This window comes from Linepithema humile, chromosome 4 (genome assembly GCF_040581485.1).
Source record: "Linepithema humile isolate Giens D197 chromosome 4, Lhum_UNIL_v1.0, whole genome shotgun sequence".
NCBI lineage: Eukaryota > Metazoa > Arthropoda > Insecta > Hymenoptera > Formicidae > Linepithema > Linepithema humile.
This window is the reverse complement of record NC_090131.1, coordinates 16,999,757-17,020,042: the sequence shown is the minus strand read 5'-3', so window position 1 is coordinate 17,020,042 and position 20,286 is coordinate 16,999,757. Positions and strand designations below refer to the sequence as shown.

The following is a 20,286-nucleotide window of genomic DNA, read 5'->3' as shown; positions in this document are numbered from 1 at the left end:
ATACATATGTTGTTATTTAAAGGATTTATAAATTGTCTCGCAAATGTCGATAACAAATGCATTTCTTCGCGAGATGTAGGGGGCATTTTAATGATTGGTTTCGAATACAAAGAACGCTATTTTCGAAACGCCAGTTTCTTTGCTCGCAGGATTATTTCGTTCATTATGGTAAATATATTACGGTGAGCCGCGCAACACAGCGGGTCGCATGATGGAGATGTAATCGTGATATCTGTGTTTGCTAATGTAAATCCGTCGCGCTACCGGTATTTATAATGCGAGCGAGCGCACTCGCGTGTCCGGTGCACCTTATATTACGCGCGCATTTACCTCTTATCTCCGTCCCTTCTATAGTTTTTATTATTGATGACGGTTCGTATTTCCTGAGTGATCTGCCGTGAGTTTTAATGGATTTGCCTGCTTAATGAACCATATTAAGTAAAATTGCAGTAATAATTATACGCACTGTCAATCTGAGATATAGTTATTACTTGCGGAATGAGATTTTTAACTAACGGAATTATGGCAGATCTTTAAATTTTATTTACAAATTAATTTCGAGACCGAGGCAACTTTGTGTCTCGCGCTTTTATCTCATATATGTCTTTTATAACGATTACGGCATTTAAACTCTGATCATTTCCATGCAATTTAACAATTCTTTTATATTCTTATAATATTTCAATTTTACCTTTCAATTTTACCTTTCTTTACATCATATTAATAAAACTTATGTTTTATTTTAAATAAGTAATTATTATTTTAATTGTAATATTTCTTATTTATTTTTTTAAGTTAATAATTATTACAATCTCGCTCAATATTCGTAGTGTTAACAGGTACATACAATTGCAAGTTCAGGCTCATAATGCGCAAGATCGTATAGGTATCCCAGATCGTACAATCATGCGTTCAGAATCACGATGACGAAGATGTACCGGGACTAATCAAACGCGAAAATCGACCGGAGAAGGTAGGCACAAACTTACCGTGGACTCTCTCCCGTGCGCTCTTTCCGCGTGGACACGTGTTCAACCACGTGTGCGCCGACCCCTCGGCCGTTACTTCTGCCTTCTTACTTTTTTTTTGCCCGCTGCTCCTGACTCACCGTAGAGTTCTTCTTTTTTTTTTCTCTGCCTCTCGCGTCCTGCTATATTCGTTCTTTTTCCCCTGATGTACGCAGTGCATGTCTTATATACAGGGTGAATCACTAAAAGTGTTCTCAAATAGAAAATATTCTGAAAGAATGTAAAAGACGGGAGAATATATGGTCGTCAGATAAGAAAATGTGTAAACAGAAACGTAGATATCTCATATAAAAGAATGATAAGAATATTTTTTAAATTAGTTTTGAACGTTCTTCTAGGTTTTGTAATATTTAGATGCTTTATAAACTTTGAATATGATTTTTGTTGAAGCACTGATAACAGGTATATTATTACATTCAGTAAATCCAGTGTTAAAGTTTATTAGAATTTACGACTCTGTAAATATTAATTTTTTTGTAACAAGATTCTTCAATAAACATAAATTTATAAAAAATTAAAATTAAATTTATTGTTTGAAGTTGAAAGATATCTTGTGAAATTTTGAGTTTAATTTAATTTGTTGCAATTTAAATTTAATTACATTAAAATGGTAACAAGTAATTTATTTTTACTATTTTTTGCAACAGATAATATACGAACGGAAAAGCGTTTAAAAGCGTGTTCATTGAGTAATATTTTGGAGACAATTTTCGTAGACACACCCTGTATATACACTCATGTACTATACGCATACGTATGTGAGCGCACACCGCATGCTCATCGTCCTTTTGCTTCCTCTGCGAGGAGGTCTTTTATTATTTTATTACGGAACGGGTTTGTCAGTATATTGCGATCGCGAATAAGATGAGGGAGAAGTGGAGTATAGCCGCGTCAACGGTGCCATGGACCCGAGATCGTCCTGTGGCAAAATATTGCATGAAATTGATACATGGTGCAGCGAGCTTTATTGTATGTGAAGCCGAGCTGCGTAATTGACTGCATATAAACTTTGCGGCGTGCGGAATGGAAGACATATCTTATTTCTGAAACTACATAAAATGTTATTTCGAACTTTAACGTTTTTCAAACAATATTATTCACCATACAATTTACAAAAAAAAAAAAAAAAACACACAATTGATAGATTTGATAGCTTTTGATGAAATTATTTTTCGTCATCGACAAATTGATAAGCCACGAAATGCATAATTCATTATTCTTTATTTCTTTATTCTTTTATTTATTCCGTTATGATGATAAATGCGAAGAGGCGATACAATATAGCCGATAATAGCGACGCGTCTACCATTCGCGTATATGCGTATCGCATAAATTCATTTAACGCGTGATTATCGATAGCCATCGAGAGATTTATGACGGCAAAGCCCCTCCGTTTTATGATCCTCTTGGCTACCCTCTAATTTTTATCGTCGTGCCCTTCTGTCTTCTGCGATTGTTATTCCCTTCTGCTATCGTAAGACGTTGCGTATTCCTTGGTATTGCGACGAACAAGTTATATATTTAATGTTACAGCAACTGAATATACACACAGATATTCTAATTTTATGTAACATTGACAGTAATTTCGTTTACATAATTGCTATAAAATTGCGACACATTTAACTGCGACATTTTTATATTAATGTGAAATATAAAAGGGGAAATAATTAAAGCCCGCTGTAATTGCGATTGCTTAACGAGTGGACGAATGTCACTTCATGGTCATTAGAAGTGGGATTACATCGTCTTCCCCGAATCCGACGTTGAATACAATTTAATGAGCCTAATGACACTTTAATCCGTTCGCATAAGGATGCTTTTGAGACATTGGTGCAAAGCTCGAGGACAGGCCGGTTCTCTTAAGGCGAGGCCCTTTCCGCGAAAGTTTTCGGAATAATTAATTAATTTATCCAATCGATACGCTTGAAATTGGTTAAGTTTAGCAGCGTGCAGTGTATAGGACACGTCGGTTTAGCTAGTTAATTGTTCATGAACATATTCGGTCCTCTCAGCCTGTCGAGTTAATGTCACGATCCTCTGAACTCGGCTCAATGAATTAATTACCTCCTTGTTCCGATCAGTGAAATCTCAAATTTCGATTGAATTACGTTTGCGAAATCGAAGAAATTAGAATTCAACAAGCGGGGATGTTAATTTTGAAACATTTGATACTTTAATTACTGAGACATAGAGAAACAGGTTTTCTATTTAATATTCAGATAATTATTCTAGAGCGTGAATGATATTGAATTCAAATAACGATAAAAAATATATAGCACGATGAAATGTAAAACAGTTCGTAAAGTTTTTTTTTCCGAAATAGCAAGCGCGTGACGAATTGAATTCATGACCTTAGCTACTCAATTCTAATCGTTGATATTGCATTAACAGTACATCCGAGCCTTCGGCAATCGCGGCGATACCAATTATTTCCGCCGTTTAATGAGTAGTGCGTAACGGTATTATCGTTTACCGTTCGCGAAACCAAAAGCCGCGCATTTACCGAAGGATGGAAAGATTTTAAAAGTAGTCTGCGGCGGGCTAAGGTCAGTGCCGCGAACATAATATGGTTAGTGACCGCGTGACGTCAGGTTGAAGGGGGTGGGGGACCACGTGACAGTGATAAAACAGGGTGCCGTGCAGGGTGGGGACCACGTGTGGCGCGGTGGGCAAGCGGGAGTAACGGAGAGAGGGAAACTGGCTGATCCCGGCGGTTTCAGCGGGGATGGGGTCGCCGGACGGTTGGAGGGGTAAGGGCGGTCGCGTAGTACTACGCCTCGTACTACACGCACGTGCGTGTGTAAGACGATAACGAGAGTGCACGCATTGGCACGCGGACGCACGCTCGCTCACATGTACGTGCCAGCTCGCTTGATACATGTAGCGACAACGGGAGAGCTCGATCAGGGTTGAGCGCTACCGGGATCTATAAATCGAGAGATGCGTTTGCGTTCGGTAAAAATGAAACTTGTCAGATGCGAGTTTTCAGTCAAAGCCAGTGAGTGATCGTGTATTTTTTTTTCAGCTTCGATATATTTTTTAGGCTTTAGAGAGTTCGGGATTGTATAACGGATTGTGTATGTTTCATAATGGATGGATTTAGAGTGCAAAAATATAATACAACATAGTTTTTTGGAGGGATGTATTTTTTTTCTGCCGACTATACTTTGCGATGAATTTGCTTCACTAGAAACATACTGCATCAATTGGCAATCATTGCTTAATGCTTGCTTTTGTAATCTATGTATGATTAGATATGATATTAATGCACATTTTTATTACGTTGTTATTCGATAGAACTTGTTTCACAATATTTTTCCTTAAATTTTCTTAGGAAAAACAATTACTTTCTTTCCAAATCTAGCTACCTGCAAAAACTATATTTTACAAACGAGAATAAATTAATTTCGATTAATTCTTTGTGTCTTTCGGCAAAAACGCATTTTCTGGAGCTGGTGTGAACGGAAAATCCGTAATTGTCGAACGATCAATTCGGAAGGAGAGGTCGTCGCCCGCGCTGTCAACGCGAAGGGATCGATCGCCGATTGATTATGCGCGTCTATTTCAGATTCACGCACGGATGCCTATTGTATTACGCGCGATTTACATATGTCAGTTCGACGGCTGGTCCGACCCTGAGAGTAATAATGGCTCGTATCTGCGTAACGCGTAATACGATGGCGAATACGGGAGAAAGACAGATACGGGAGGAAGGTGGGGAAGCGAGGACGCCGGAGGGCGAGCGTGAAAAAAAGGAGGGGAAAAAAAGAGGAAGAGCCGGGGCTCCGTGGCGCACGATGCAACGATAACGCATTCTGCAGGATGACTGATAGCTTTCATATCGCGGGTGGATGTTGCGGATGCGTGGGTGGACACGGGGATGAGGCCACGGACAAGTTTCCTTTATCATTTGCATTACGAATCTAAAGATTGTACGTGCGACAAGGAGCGCAGTACATTTGTCGAAACATGCGAAACGGATGCAGCCGGTAGATAGAAGCTTGCAAAAATTATAATACGCTACTTTTAATTCATCCACTATCGCGATGAATAATAAAATTATTCTAAAGCAGCTTTTCACCGCTTTTAATTTCTCATTGTCTCGTATATCTTTTTTCTAATATTTAATAAAGAGATATTTTAATAAAGAAATATATATAATAATATATTTTAATAATAATAATATATATATTTTAATATCTCAACATTTTAATAAAAAAAAGTAACGGAGATTGTATAAAATAAGGCTTATGAAATATTTTCGCTGATATTGTAGAGGCGTAAAGGATATTGCATGCCGTTGCGAAAAGTTAGTAGTCGCGCGCTCGTGCAATTTTGTTCCATGTTATAATAACAGTTTTAACTTATATGAAGGAACACGCATCTCAGAGATTCAAAATGATATACGTGGTCATACATCGGATCACGGGCTTAACCGGCAGTCGTGCAAAAAGCGACACGGGGAAGCAACGAAATGGGGCAACAATAAATGGTATGTAGGCGAAAGGGGAGCGAACGATGGAAATGTCAAAATGTAACGGCGCTACGAGGCACGTACAAACGGCCGGTTGTTCTGCAATAACGCCAGTATTGTTGAGCTTATCAAGCGAGGCTAATTGGACGCCAACAGCTGGACCGAGGCTTCGCTGTAGCTGGACTGCAGCCCGCGCGTCGCCTCTACTTTGCACTGATAATGTAATGGGACCTATCTGGAACACAAAAGGCCGCAATAGATTAATGGATTTGTCTGAAATTGTCACCGAGTGTCAAAACAAATCGATGGGGAAAGCGGGAGACAGTGTTTGCCAGTAGCTGGAGAGCTGTGCGTCAATGTTGAATGCGTTAGACCCCTTTATCGTCCTTTCAATGAAATTGCATGCAAATGCGAAACTGCAGTCAGACGAATCCGATAAGGTCTTTAACACAAAAAATATGTATAAGCTTTGTTCGGTCAAAGCTTCGAATACACTTTTCCGCAATTGCTTATTATTTCTATAAAATTCCGCTACAATTTCTTTGTCATTTTAATCTAAGCTGTTAATTAATTGTTTTGCACTTTCAATATTCGCAATACACGATTTTCTTTGTGTTTTGCAATGACCAAATTAACCTAAAATAATAAACAAACAAGGTAATTCCTCGCTATTTGAGTTTACGATAAATCAGAAGACAACACGCGCGCGACGCAGTTGAAACCGGCGAGCGTTTCGACTTTCACAACAGGAACACGAAGAGGCAGTGTTTGCGTTGCGGGAATTAACTTCGCGACCCGAGCCTGTGTGCGTGAGCGCGCGCGAGCGTACGCACATCGTGCGTGCAGTAATAATAATAGCCGGAGCAAGCTCGATTAGAGCCTGCTCGTACGTAAGTAGTAAGCAGGAGTGCAAGAAGTAGCGAGAAACGTGACGAGGCGCGTCGGCCTTCTATTTTGTCGTTTGCTAGATGAGAAACGAGTATAAAGAAGATGTAACGTACACATGTGCTTTGTATCAACAAGTGTACACGGTTTCGCGAGAACGGTAACGCAATATGTAAATTATTGCTCTCGCAAAAATGAGCCACTTTACGCGTTTTCGCGTAATGGGTCAATGCCCCGCTCCTATTTACATATCGATATTTCAAGCGTTTCAATTGTCATTGACTAATTACACTGACGCGCGCGATAATTTATGTATTAACTGTTTAACGTTGCGCTGACGGACCATTATCAGCTTTCGATAACGTGTTCGCGAGATTCGGTTCTCCCGTATCTCGTTAATATGCAAACGCGAATTACTTTCGGACGGTGCATTTAAATCGTTAGGATACCGAGTCGGCATCGGCAATAACTGCGTACGTGCGACGCCTCATAATGCCAGGAGTGAAACGTAGACTACTTTAATCGGATTAAAGTTGAGTGGGGTTTCGTGTTGATTTTAACGAAATCTTTGTCTCTCCTCTCTCTCTCTCTCTTTCTTTCTCTCTCATTCTTTCGTCCTTTCTCTCTCTCGCTCGATTGACGACGGCGCATCGCGGGCCGCGGCTCGGAATCGAAACTTCGCCGCGATTCTCTTGCCTCGAGTTTATCGAGTTCGAAACTAGTCGACCGTCCAATCGGACGAAGCATCGTCGCAAAGTCTGTCTCCCGAGACCCCGGGACTGTCCTTGGGTTGAGCGAAATTAGTCGATAAACCCCGGTTTAAAGTTCCTGAACTTCTATACAGGAGGAGTTTGTCCCCGCGAGGCAGTAGGAATTTACTTCCTCGCCGCGGATCAGGGAAAATAAAGGAAGGGATAAACCGAGAAGAAAGCGATAGACCGGTCGTTTTTCTGTAACATGCTACAAGCTTAGAGAGATGATTGATTGCGACGTAATTTTTACTTAATTAAATTAACATTAAAAATTAATTCTCAGTAGTACAGCTATGGGGATTCTAAGCCATGGAGCAATGAGGGGGGGTGTGGAAAAAGAGGGGAAGCGGGGTATCAGGTTACACACGTTCGCAGCTGCAAAAGCGCAAAGTCGGCACTTTTTTGAGCAGTGGGGGGAAGGGAGGTATCAGGTTACATACGTTTGCAACTGCAAAAGCCGCAAGTTCAGCACTTTTTTGAGTAGTGGGTATCAGGTTGCACAGGTTCGCAGCTGCGAAAGAGGAAAGTCAGCAGTTTTTCAAGAATATGGAGGAGCAAATTTTGTGGCGTCAACATTTTTTGAGTAGTGGGGGGAGTGTATCAGGTTACGCACTTGCAAAGTCAGCAAGTGGAGGGGATATCGCAGATTTACGGATTACGTCATTACTATTTTTAATTAGTGCCGTGTGCAAAACGCCCCTAGCAACAGCCACGTCAGCATTTTAGGCGCCTAACATAACCTGCACTGGGAAAAAATAGTTGTTGAAATTACTAAATACATTTAATTGGCTTTATTTCTTTAGTTCAAATATTTATGTGTTTAAGTAAACATAACGTTAATAATTTAAGACACAACAATATGACTTTGTTGACATTTAATTTAGTGAATAATAAATGTTATTGTTCTAAATAATTTACAGTTAATCTGAATAAAGCTGTTGCTGCCGCTGAAGTAAATAAATGCTACAGTTGATAAGTTGTATTGATTCATCATTATTTATATTAATATTAACCAGTCATTAATTACATTTTTATTTGAACATAATACAATTCTGTTAGGCTAACTAAATATTTCTTTTCATACAAATTAACTTTTGTATTTATCAAAACATAATATTTTGCTGGATTAACAAATATTTATTTGATTGTCCGTGACCGCCGCATATAGTTAGATAAAAAAATATTTTTTTGATTCAACATTTTTTTTTCTCAGTGTATAAGCAAACAATGGCGCAAAATGGCGCCATTGTTTGCTGAAACGTTGAAGTGGTTGTTGCTAGGGGCGTTTTGCACACGATACTAATTAAAAATAGCTATGACGTAAATCTGCGATATCCCCTCCACTTGCTGATTTTGCAAATGTGTAACCTGATACGCCCCCACCACTCAAAAAGTGCTGACGTCACAAAATTTGATGCTCCTTCATATCCTTGAAGAACTGCTGACTTTCCTCTTTTGCAGCTGCGAACCTGTGTAACCTGATATCCCCCACTGCTCAAAAGTACGAAACTTGTGCTTTTGCAGTTGCAAACATGTGTAATCTGATACCTCCACTACTCAAAAAAGTGATGTCTTTACGCTTTTGCAGCTGCGAATGTGTGTAACCTGATACCTCCCTTCGCCCCACTATTCAAAAAATGTGCTGACTTCGCGCTTTTACAGCTGCGAACGTGTGTAACCTGATACCTCCCTTCGCCCCACTATTCAAAAAATGTGCTGACTTCGCGCTTTTACAGCTGCGAACGTGTGTAATCTGATATCCTCCTTCACCTCTTCCCCCGCACCCCCCTCATTGCCCCATGGCTTAGAATCCCCATAGCTATACTACTATTCTTTATTTTTTTTCAGAAAATTAGTCTTAAATATATTGAAAAAATATTAGCTGCAGAAGAGAGCGAAAGTTCACACAGCTGCATTTCTCGCGTAGAGTCTCGTGCAGCGTTGGAGTTTTATCTCTGACTGTACAGCCGACTAATCAGTAAGGCGCCACAGAAAACGTATTAATGAGTAATCCAGTGGTCGCTGCATTGTTCGCGACGCGCCAATACGTTAATTTTCTCAGTCGAATTCTCGCTAACCATGTTCGTGGAATCGTCACGATCGCATTTCCCATATTTCTCGGACGAATATCCCGACGTGCTGATTGAATGAGGCATCGAATTTCATTAATCTCTCGTTAGTCAGCGCGCGGTATATAAATCTCGGCTGTGGTGGCGTATACGGCTGCGGGTAGATAGCGGTTATCGGTCGTTCTTGCCAAGTGAATCGTTTCTTTCTGGCAGCTCTCACTGGACGGAGCCGTGACTCATTTAGTTGAAAATAATAACGTGCCGCTCCGCGACACTTTAGATTTTTCTCTTTCTTGTTAGCCACATTTCTCATTCCCCGGGTTTTCTCCCGCGCATCTCCTTTTTCTTTTTGTCCTCAGAAAGTTATGGCATTCATATGTCACAGCATATTATTAGTCAACGTTTAAAATTTGGATTATAAATTGAAAAATTTCCAACGCCTAATTTTCAGTAATTATTAATTAATGGATGTATGAGATGTACAGTGTTTTTTTATTTAATTAATAAATGTTTAGAAATAAATTAAATTTTAATTGAACGCTTGCATGGAAAAATTTTACGATATTTAATTAGAGTTTTAATATGATGTGCCATATATTATATGCCATTATATGCCATAGAGTTTAAATAGATAACCGATTTATCTCTGCGCTTTTGTTCGCCCTCATTCTTTTCGCCCGTTTTACGCACGGTCTTTTGCGTTGCAGGAATCTGAGTGGGTCAGCTGGATAAAGAAAGCTCCTCCGATGTTCGCGTCGTTGGCACAGCGGTCGGACGATGTCGACGAAGACGACGGCCGCGCGATGGGCTTCCACGTTGGTAAGTGGTCATTGAGTCAATTACGCGGATAAAGTGCGCCATTGTGCGGCGCAGCAGCGATTTTTCTAACTCCGTTCCCCTGTCACAGACGCGCTCGCGGGGTTAGACGGATAAAGACTCGTGCCTAATGACGTGCGTTTATTTCATACGATAGTTAGCACACTTCCGGCTTGTCCATTGATTCTTCTTTTGAAATTAATACACAAAACGTATTGATTTCTCAAGAGCTGTAAATTTTGAATTTTGCACGTTTTAATTTCGTAATGTCTTAATGCGTTGAATATACAATGTGAGATAACACATAATTATAATATAAAATCGTATTTGGTAAAAATTGAAAGAATTAATTCTGCAAAATATAAATAAAATTTGGTAATCAACAATTTGTGCTAACAATCAAGAAAATCACGTATTATAACATTTGGCAAAACAAATTATCTTGCTAATACGACATTTAGCGGTATTGTTCTTTCGTAATTGCAATTATTCGCACAAATATTCAGAGTTGAAACTAATAAATAAGAGTATTTACAATTAAAATGGATAACGTGAAAGGTAATAATGTACAAATGATGATGCAAGCGACTATGGCAATAGCATTCGATGTTCACTTTATGATAAAGCGATTATAATAATGATACATTATTAGCATTCAATGATACAGCGCAGCGCCCATGTATCTGAATTGTGCCTTTATTATTATGTATTGTTATATTGCTTCGTATTTCCGGTTTGTGCATCCATGATTCTACTATAAGAACGATGGATAAACTTTTTATTCGATATAATTATCGGACGGCATTTTTTTCTTTTGTGCACAAATTTTTTGCCTGGATTTTATCGAGAGATGAATTTGCAAACATATTACAGAGATTTCAGAATTATTTGTATAAAATACGATATATTTTGTTAATTTATAAAATTTTTGGAATACTTTATAAACTATTATTTGATAATATTTTATAATACGAGTGAGCATAATATTTATTGTGTCTCGAAGCAACATGTTTGCTGTATTTGCGAACTAAATTTTCCCACAAGTTTCATGCGCATTACGCTAACAAATTTATTGCAGGGTAGGATACCGGAAATCTACTTAGAACATATAATCATCTTGTACAGTTCTCTTTTGTTAAATCAAAATCCCACGATTGGGGCTGCTTGTCGTATCGGTTATGATATAATTATAATATGGTGTATCACTAGCGGGGGTCAATCATGCGTTCCGCAAAAAAAAAACCTACCACTATCATCTATCGAATGTTTCTCTCGGCGCGTGTACGCTCGTAATATTCGGTTATTCCCGCAGTGCACGTGAGCTGTGAAAAGTTAACGATAGGTTTGGCCACCGGCACGTTTAACCCTTTTCTTGTTCGAGTATGTTCCGGATATGCGTGAGTGCAATGTTGTACGCCTTCGCGTTTATGCCTCGTATTACCCTTCCATATTTTATCGATTTTTTTGCGCCGATGCGACGTTGATCGTAGTCGGCAACCAATTCGTAACCGAATACATACAGATCGCATAATTGAAATTTCCAATTGTTCGGCTTCATGAAAAGGCTTTGTTAAAGGATATAAAAATATCTTTTATATCTTTATGTGGAAAATATTAGTGATATTATATTACGATTTTAATATGGTGGACATTCTTTTACATTATTTTATAGGAAGCTAGTTTCTAAATTTGTATTTTTTTCTGGATAAATGAAGATTATTCCTCTTTCAATATTATCGTTCTTTTGTTACAATATAAAGTTATAGCGCTACGCGTGCATTTGTGCGTGATTTGCTTTTCGCGTAGGGATATCGCGGGTGCGGGATTACACGTGTTTTAATAAAAGAACGGTCGACGCGCATGCACGGAACAAAAGATGTCGATTGGACGGTAAATATGCGGGTCCCAGTGTGTTTATTCAAATTCGGTTCGACACGCGGAAAACAAGCGTGCACATCGCGCGCGACAGACACGCGAGACTTGCGTGCATGTAGTGCAGTACATACGCGCTCATCAGCTAAGTGCTCCCGTCGCTGTCTCCCGATGAACCGGCGTACGATTTGTTTTAGCAAATGAAGAGGAAATGGGCTCCGTCAAATTCGCTTAATTTCGACGCTGGCTATGCCGTACCTTCAAGCCATGTATGCACTTAACGCTATTATTGCTGCATTTCACGCGTGTATTCGCGTATCATTAATCTGCGCATACATCATCGCCGCTGGCGATTTTAATACAAATGTTCCAGTTCTGTACTAAATTTTTTATTGCACTTTTTTGTCAAATAATATGATAATTAATATTTATTCCATATTTTATAAATAACAATGGGAGTAAAGTACAAGCGGATGCAAAATTTATTAATTTGATTTACGATAAAAATAATGTGGAATTAAAATACAAGACGATATATCTAAATGTAGATTTATTTGAGGAAAGGTAAAAATTCAAAAGACGCTTATTGCAGTAATCAAACTATTATTTGCGCCACATAAATATTATCTCGCGTTTTGCGTGTCACCATAAATCTACAAAACAGCTCTCTTAGTTTATGCGCCTGTTCATGTGGGACCCACGGCATCCATTTTAGGCGGATGATACCGCTATCGCCAGATCGATCTTCCTATCAGCCATGAAACGTGATATATCGATCTCCACGGACGGTACACAAATAATGTCGTCGCGCGTAATCGGCGCACAGCGACGAGCGCGCGAGCGACCGGCTAATGAATTCTTAGTGTCCGCGCGCTCGGCTTTCGAGCATTCCCGGACACGCGAGCTTCTCGTGGGGGTTAATTTAATACACGTAGATCGCCTGCAGGTATTTCCACCCTACCTACCGCGGGTGCAGACCGCGGTGCCGACGCCGCATAATACTCCGTTATATCCTTCCAGCCCTTCTAGCTCGCGCAACCCTCGTGTGCGGGGGAGGAGTGGAAAGAGTTATATCCACGTTCTTCCATCTGCGGTAATGAGAACACGACGATCACTGAAATAATACGCCACGGTGAAATGGGATACATCACCTTACTCGCGTACGTGCCCCCATTGTGCGTCGAACGAATGCACGACGTTTCCTTCTGTTGGGAAATGCGGAGGTGATGTAAGTGTGGGCGGTTTTACTAGGAAAATGTAACCTCAATATTTGAAACAACCGGTGGATCTCGCGGCACGTGTAATTACTCAACGATAGTATGAAATGAAACGAGAATGCGCGTTGTTATAATTATAATTAACGATTTTTTTCAACGGAATTAGAGTTAGCGAAAGATTATGAATTTTTTTAAGACGAATAACAAGCGCGCAAAGTTCCTTATTTTTTAATAAATTCTAATTTAAATTTTTTGGAAGCTTTTTTTAAAAAATTTATTAACCACAATGCAAAAAGTTTCAAGTTACGGTGACAAGTGGTCGTTCCGAGGAACGTATTGTCCTTCCGGATTTCCATTTGCTGCAGAAAATTCTGAACGGCGGGCCGAAATCTGATAACGCTTGTCTCTCGGGACTTAAGCGTGTCTAAGATGTTCCCGCTATCGAGTTTATACGATCGTCCGGGCAGACTGTCGTCCCTTTAGATCGCGCGTTTGTGTGGGTGCGGGGCGTTGAGAACCTCGTTAGATCGATCGGCGGAGTAGCGCGACGTCCAATTATCGTAATTCTCTTATCGAGCACCTTCCGCGGCGGCTCACCGCGAAGTGAAGGAATACGGAAAATGGCCTCTGAATAAATCAGCCCCGTCGAACTTCCCGATCCGACTTCGTGATCGCGTGTAGAGTTGACGCTACGCCAAGGAGAGGGAGGGAGAAAGAGAGGGACGGGGGGATCGGCATAAACTTCGGGGGCTGATTGTCCGTGACGAACTCATTCGGCCGATTTTATGGTCGTGCAACGTGTATCTACGCTTTACTGCCGCGATGCTCCTAGCGTTTATCGTGAATTTCACTTGCGCGCCGCGGAACTCGTTACGGAATGTTCCGGGAACACGTTATTGCGTTGGAACGACGCTGGGCGGCGAATGTTACCGCGTTATGTATTTCCATAGAATTTTCTTACACCAACAATATCACCATCTTTGTGACGTCTGGCAGACAATTGATACGATTATGGAGGGATCACGATATCATAATTTTCATCGAACTCATTGCTTTTCAATTTACCTGGTACTTATAATGAAAATAACGATTCACGTCGTATATAAATAGATATCGTGTCCGCTACTGATTTGAAATATACAATAGCCGACTATTAAGTAGACACGTGCATACGGAACGACGTATGAATAAAAAAAGTTACACAGAAACTACGGCGCAGTAGTTTTGCGAGCAAAAATTTCGGTTTCGCGCGCGTTCGAAATTAAAACATATTTCACTTTACGCGTGTAATACAGGAGTGCGCGTTAAACAACTACTATCGCCGGAGCGCCGGAAATATCAGCCAGCGTGCAGTAACATTTTATCTCGCGCCGATTCCAGCGAAATCATCGAGCCCCAAATTTTCGAGGATTTCGAGCGCGCGAGCGGATCGTGCGATTCGAATCGGAAGCGCTCCACCACAAAGTTGCGCGAATACGCGATAGGGTCGCGGTGAACCGTTGGTGGGGTTGTCGGGGATGAAGGGGGAAGGAGGGAGAGGCCGCGGGGTCGTAGTCCGGTAACCTAACCCATATCGGATCGTGGGTGGCACGGGGAGGGTGGCGCGGCGCGATCCACCCTCGCATTCGTCCATCGCGTCCGTACTAATCTGTGGTCCAGTCGTAAACCGTTTAATTCCGCACCGTGATAAACCGCGCCCGCCGTTTATTGCCTGCGCCACCCCGGCCACTACCGCCACTACCACCCCCTCGGAAAACCCACTCGGAGCATCGTACGAGTCTCTGCGTCCGTGCGCGACGAGTTCATTCGGGCTTGCGTAATTAATAGATATTATTTATTCGCGATGCGTTTCCGCGTTCGTGTGAATAACGCTCGGATGACGAACAGCGAAATCGGATACGATGATACGGTATTAATAATACGGTTTTCTCGGATATCAATTTTGGAGATCATTCGCCGCGCAGTCATCGGATGCGAGCTAAATGGGTCTTGCGTTTGACCCTTTCGTTTTTATGCGAGGAAGATGGAGAAGAAAGTGGCCGCGATGAATGGCGGGCATTTCAGAGGGGGAATTTTCATGCCGCCTTTTAATCCTCTTTGCGTTTTACGGTAGTCAAAAGAGCTTTGCCGTTTTTAACTACAACAAGGGAGGATCAAAGAACGAAGATCGGTCAGCGCCATTGGCACAGAGTATATTTAATCGCGCTTTACCAACGTCCATCCCGCGCTGTATTTTCAGACTAGTTGGTACGCTCGAAAAAACACGACGCTCGTATATTTTCGTCACGCATGCTGCTCGAGGCAACCGACACGTCACTCTCTCCAAACATTTATCTTGAGAAAACTTATGGCAAACTTTAGATTTTAAAATAAAAGCCGCGTTGAGTTCGCGAGCTTCGCATTCGATTCACGATTTACGCCTGTTTCCACTCAGATATCGTCTATTTAATGCTGTCGGAGACATCTATCAATTTAATTGGGCAATGTTAATTCCGTCGACGATGGCCTATAAACCGCGGGTGTATTACTAACGAGACGCAGCACGGGGTAGTTCGGTTTCCCCGGGTCCAGCCGCGATTGCATATATATTGCATATCCCGAGCAACTGCGAGGAAAGCGAACGTAGAGGGGGAGAGAGAGAGAGAGAGAGAGAGAGGGGGGGAGGGAGGGAGGGAAAACCGAGGCTGCTGGCTACTGTTAATCAGTTTAGAGTTTATGTCCGTCCATAAACCCGGGCGGCCTCGTCTAGCTGTCATTAATAAAACCCCCGTTGATAACTCGAAAAGTCGCAAGATACAGCGGACGAGTAACACCGTCGCCGTCGTCGCGATCGTGATCGTGATCCCTGTACACGCGGAACTCGTTACGTGCCGACGAGAGAAGAAGATTTACTATTGAGATTTGCATTAGGATAGAATAGCCTTTTCATTTCGATGTCGGCTCTTTTAATTGAGTGTCTCGGATAATCATCAGACGCCTCGATAATCACGCGAATTTCTTGCATTTATTTACCGTGAGATAAACAAGGTTTATGTAATCGCGATGAAAAGAGAGGAAATTTTTACCTTTTATGCTGTAATATTTTTTCCGCTTTATTTTATTGTCAAATGAATGGAAATAATATTTTCGATGAAATAATTTATTTCTGATAACGTAGATGTGATGTTAATTTTACAGAGATTTTTAGAACGTAATTTATTGTGTCGTGCAGTTATATTTCAGGTTTTTTTCACAATTTTTTTTTACGAGTTATTCGATATTGCGGCAATCTAGTATGGAAAAAAGATAATCTCTTCAAATATCAGCGTATGATAGCCGGCTACGATATCGCGATGGCTCTCACACATTTTATAGGATTAAAGCTCAGGCATATCGGCATTTGCGCGCGTGCGTATGGCTGACTGATACATTTCGAGTTTTAACGATGATCCGGGCAATAACTTCGGGCTTAGTTATGGAGTGAGTTGTGGCTTTCGTTCGATCACCAATCATTGTTTATGTCACTAGTAATTAACTAATGTTCTTCTCTATGCAAATTACGCTCCGTTTCGTGTTTTCGTTCGATACGTCGATTCACTGTTCGGCACGAATTATTAACATCAAAAGCGTATGAAGCAAAGTTAGAATTTCTATTTATATATCAAATGCATTTGTTTAATAAATTTCTATTTTAAAAAATTATCAAGAATTATCAAGAATTTGATAAATTTGACTGAAAGTAAATTATGTAAACGGAATTTTCGCCACTATGCGAAAGTAAAGCACAGTATTCTTTCGATACAGCTGCGGAGCAAACTACGGTAACAGTATGCTGTAACGCAAGCATCCCTTAATCGTCCCTCTCCTTCCCCCCCTTTCCCCTCGTCTACACGTACATTTCTCTCGACGAGTAAAGGGCATTTGCATCGTCAGGAGATAACAGCGGCAACGATGTGCCGTATAATAATTATTACGATCGGAAGGCCGTAAAGGGTATGTAACATCGCGTATGTAGCTGCGTAGCTTGCGTAAAGGCGGGAATGCGATAAGATCGAATGCGTGTCCCCGCTGGCAACCCTCCTGTCGCCGTCTACGCGTGAGACACGCACGCCTTACTACGATGCGTGCTGCATGTTCGTTCGAGCGCTGCCGATCCTCTTTCTTTCGGACGTGTGAGGACAGTTGCGTGCACGCAGACTGACCTTCGCAATAGCGCGTATGCAAGGAACAGTGCTTCTCAGATCTTCGATCGTTGCCGCAAGCAGAAAAATATGAAAGACGTTCCAATTTTTGAAATAAATTTGAGATTGTATATAATATTCCAAAAACATTTATAGTTTAGATTTACTTTTTGTAAAAAATATTGTGCGGAAGAAGAGTTACTTTGAGCGGCTTTGGAAGGCGTGTTTAAATTTGAGAAACGCTGCGCCAGGGCGTCAAAGGGCCCCGAGGCTACTCGTTCAAATTGCGCCACTTTCAATTAAGTTCGGGGGCGAATCATCGTGATAACGACCGTCATTTGTGCTGGTTTACTTTGAAAGTACTATTAATTCCGCGGTTATCCGTCATTTCGCTTCATGTTTAATATCGCAAAAGTTCTATACATTTCTTAATTAGTGTAGAACAATTTATATTTCGCTACCGTTTATTACTATTGATATTTCTTTTGCTTATAGCTTTAAAAGAATATAATATTCTTTCATTTGTCTCAATTTTGTTATTTTTCTAACATGGCTATCAGTTTTTATTCATTTACATTCGAAAATTTGTGCAAAATGCATGCCACGACAAATTTCGTAGTACATCGACGTAAAGTCGCTTGTGTGGATTATACGGCGAAATAGCGCACGGATAACAGCATGATCCATTAGCCGTAGAAGAAGGTAATATGGCATTAGCACGCGCAAAAGGGCGTGCTGACCTATCCCACTGACGGAGGTCGTACGTTCGAACGAAAGGGGAAAAGGTAATGGGTGGAGGCGCCGGCCCTTCCTCGGCATCGTTGGCACAGTTAATTACCGTGGAATATGATTTCACGGAACGAAGAAGCCCGGGCCAGAAGTGCGCATTTGCACACTTATCGTGGACCGTGTAATCGGCAGTTCTATGTATGTAACCCGCTGGGACGATCACGTTTTAGTGGCTCCACGTGATTATCTTTAGCAGAGGCACGGTACGTTTATTGCAGAGACTGAAACCCTATCGTCGATTCCATCGTAATGGCCGTCATTGTACATATTATATAAATATATAATTATATCTATAGAATATTTTATCAGAATTAAACTTTCAAAAAATGGAATTGATATATTTTAGCATTGAGACATATAATTTGACATTCTATAAAATATCAAAATTTTAGAACCTAAATATTTTTTTTAATTCGATAAAAAAAAATTATTTGATACGGTTGATACAATTGGAAGCCAACTTCAATATATTATAATTTTAACCCGTCAAATTATCCATTCAGATGAGCCACGAATAGGATCATCCTCCGATATAGAGAGAATATAAATTACAATCTATAAGACAATAAATATAGATTAAAAGATATGAGTTAATTATAAATATTTGAATGTACAATTAATTAATAATTACTTACGTTTTAATTCACACGTTTTCTTGCAGAAAAATACAAAATTAGAACGGTTTTCGGTTTTATGAAATTTGAACAGATTTATTATTTTAATTAATTTTTTTATTAATTGTTTGACAATTACAAAAATATAATTTTTAGTCACTTTTTGGAAAATTTTAATTTTCACTTTTCACTTTTTTTTTTAAATAAAAAAGTGAAATTTCTGATACACGAATAAGGAAAACTAGACGGACTGATATGTTTAATAAACATTGTAATTACATTCTAATTTTATTTTTTTCTCTCGTACATAAATAGATTGCGAGGTCACTGTATTAAAAACAAGTAGCTCACATGTACAAAAAGATTGGACAGTACTGCGATATTAAACATGACATATATTCTTGCTTCTTTGCATATTCTTTAAAGTCTGCAAAAAACATAACCGCATAATCAGTACAGTTCATGTTTCAGGTCACGAATTGCTAGAAATATGAAATTTGTTTGCACGTACTCTGAATTATCATTCAAAATATTTTCTGCGGATTTGACTTGATTCTTCTACTTACGTCTTTTATTTATCTAGAAAGAGTATTTTTTTCTGCTTTTTATTTTATGTTTGGTTTCGGCGTTACAACATGTTGCCTTTTAATGACTTTTATTCTCTTTATTCATTACATTGTGCATTAATTTTTAGGTACTTAAAGATTACTTTTTATTATTTATATGTGCAGGAATTATGTATAAGTACAGACTTATGATGTCTTGTATACAGAAATGTGTACGCAAATTCTTGCGTTAATAGAAGTTAATAGCTGTTTTTAAGGCGATTTTTTTTTATTTTTTGCAGACTTTGAAGAATATGCAAAAGCAAAAATGAATGTCATGTTTATTCCGTATCGCAGTGCTGTCCAACCTTTTTGTATATGCGAGCTAAAGATATAAAATTTTTAGAATGTTACTTCAACATCTATTAATTTTTAGTGCTCGAGTAATATTTAAACATTTTCTTCCACTAACGCGATAATTATAAATTTGTCATGAAAAATTTACAATTATTTTTTTTGTTTAGAAAACAAATAAATCACGAAAATATCTGCAAAAAATATTTGTATGAATAAAAATATGAATAAAATAAAATATTAATAAAAATTAAATATTAATATTTTAAATATTATGAATAAAATCTTTGCATAAATCGATCACGTGACAATATCTTTGAAAAAATGATATTTTCAAACAAAAGTTTGTGCCTAATAATCTTGTAAACTCTGAGTTGCCGAAATGAATGCTTATGCCAGCACAACTGGCATTCCGAGTGTAAAGGGTTAAACATACCAGTAGAGACAAACTAAGTGTCAAAATATAAACAAATGAATAGGAACAAAATAAATATAAAAATTAGAAAAATAAATTTTGTAATAGTAATCAAACAAAGTAAAAATCAAAATGTGAACAAGATCTATGAAAAAACACGTCGCGATCGACCGATAGATCACGATCGACTGGTTGGGCACCCCTGCTGTATCGCATTTATACGCATTGATGTATAAATTATGCTGTTGGCTTCTTCCGATTGTTCCATTCCTCCTACGAGCTGTTATCTCCATTAT

The 20,286-nt window shown here is 39.6% G+C and overlaps 1 protein-coding gene across 1 annotated transcript in view; it reads left to right on the top strand.

The window, feature by feature from the left end:
- The window catches only part of LOC105672220 (very long chain fatty acid elongase 4-like), a 170,230-nt gene that overhangs the window by 139,248 nt on the left and 10,696 nt on the right, over positions 1-20,286 (top strand). Inside the window, exon 6 of the mRNA XM_067354095.1 lies at positions 9,916-10,027. Coding sequence (XP_067210196.1) covers positions 9,916-10,027 — 112 coding nt within the window. The remainder of the gene's footprint in view (positions 1-9,915; positions 10,028-20,286) is intronic.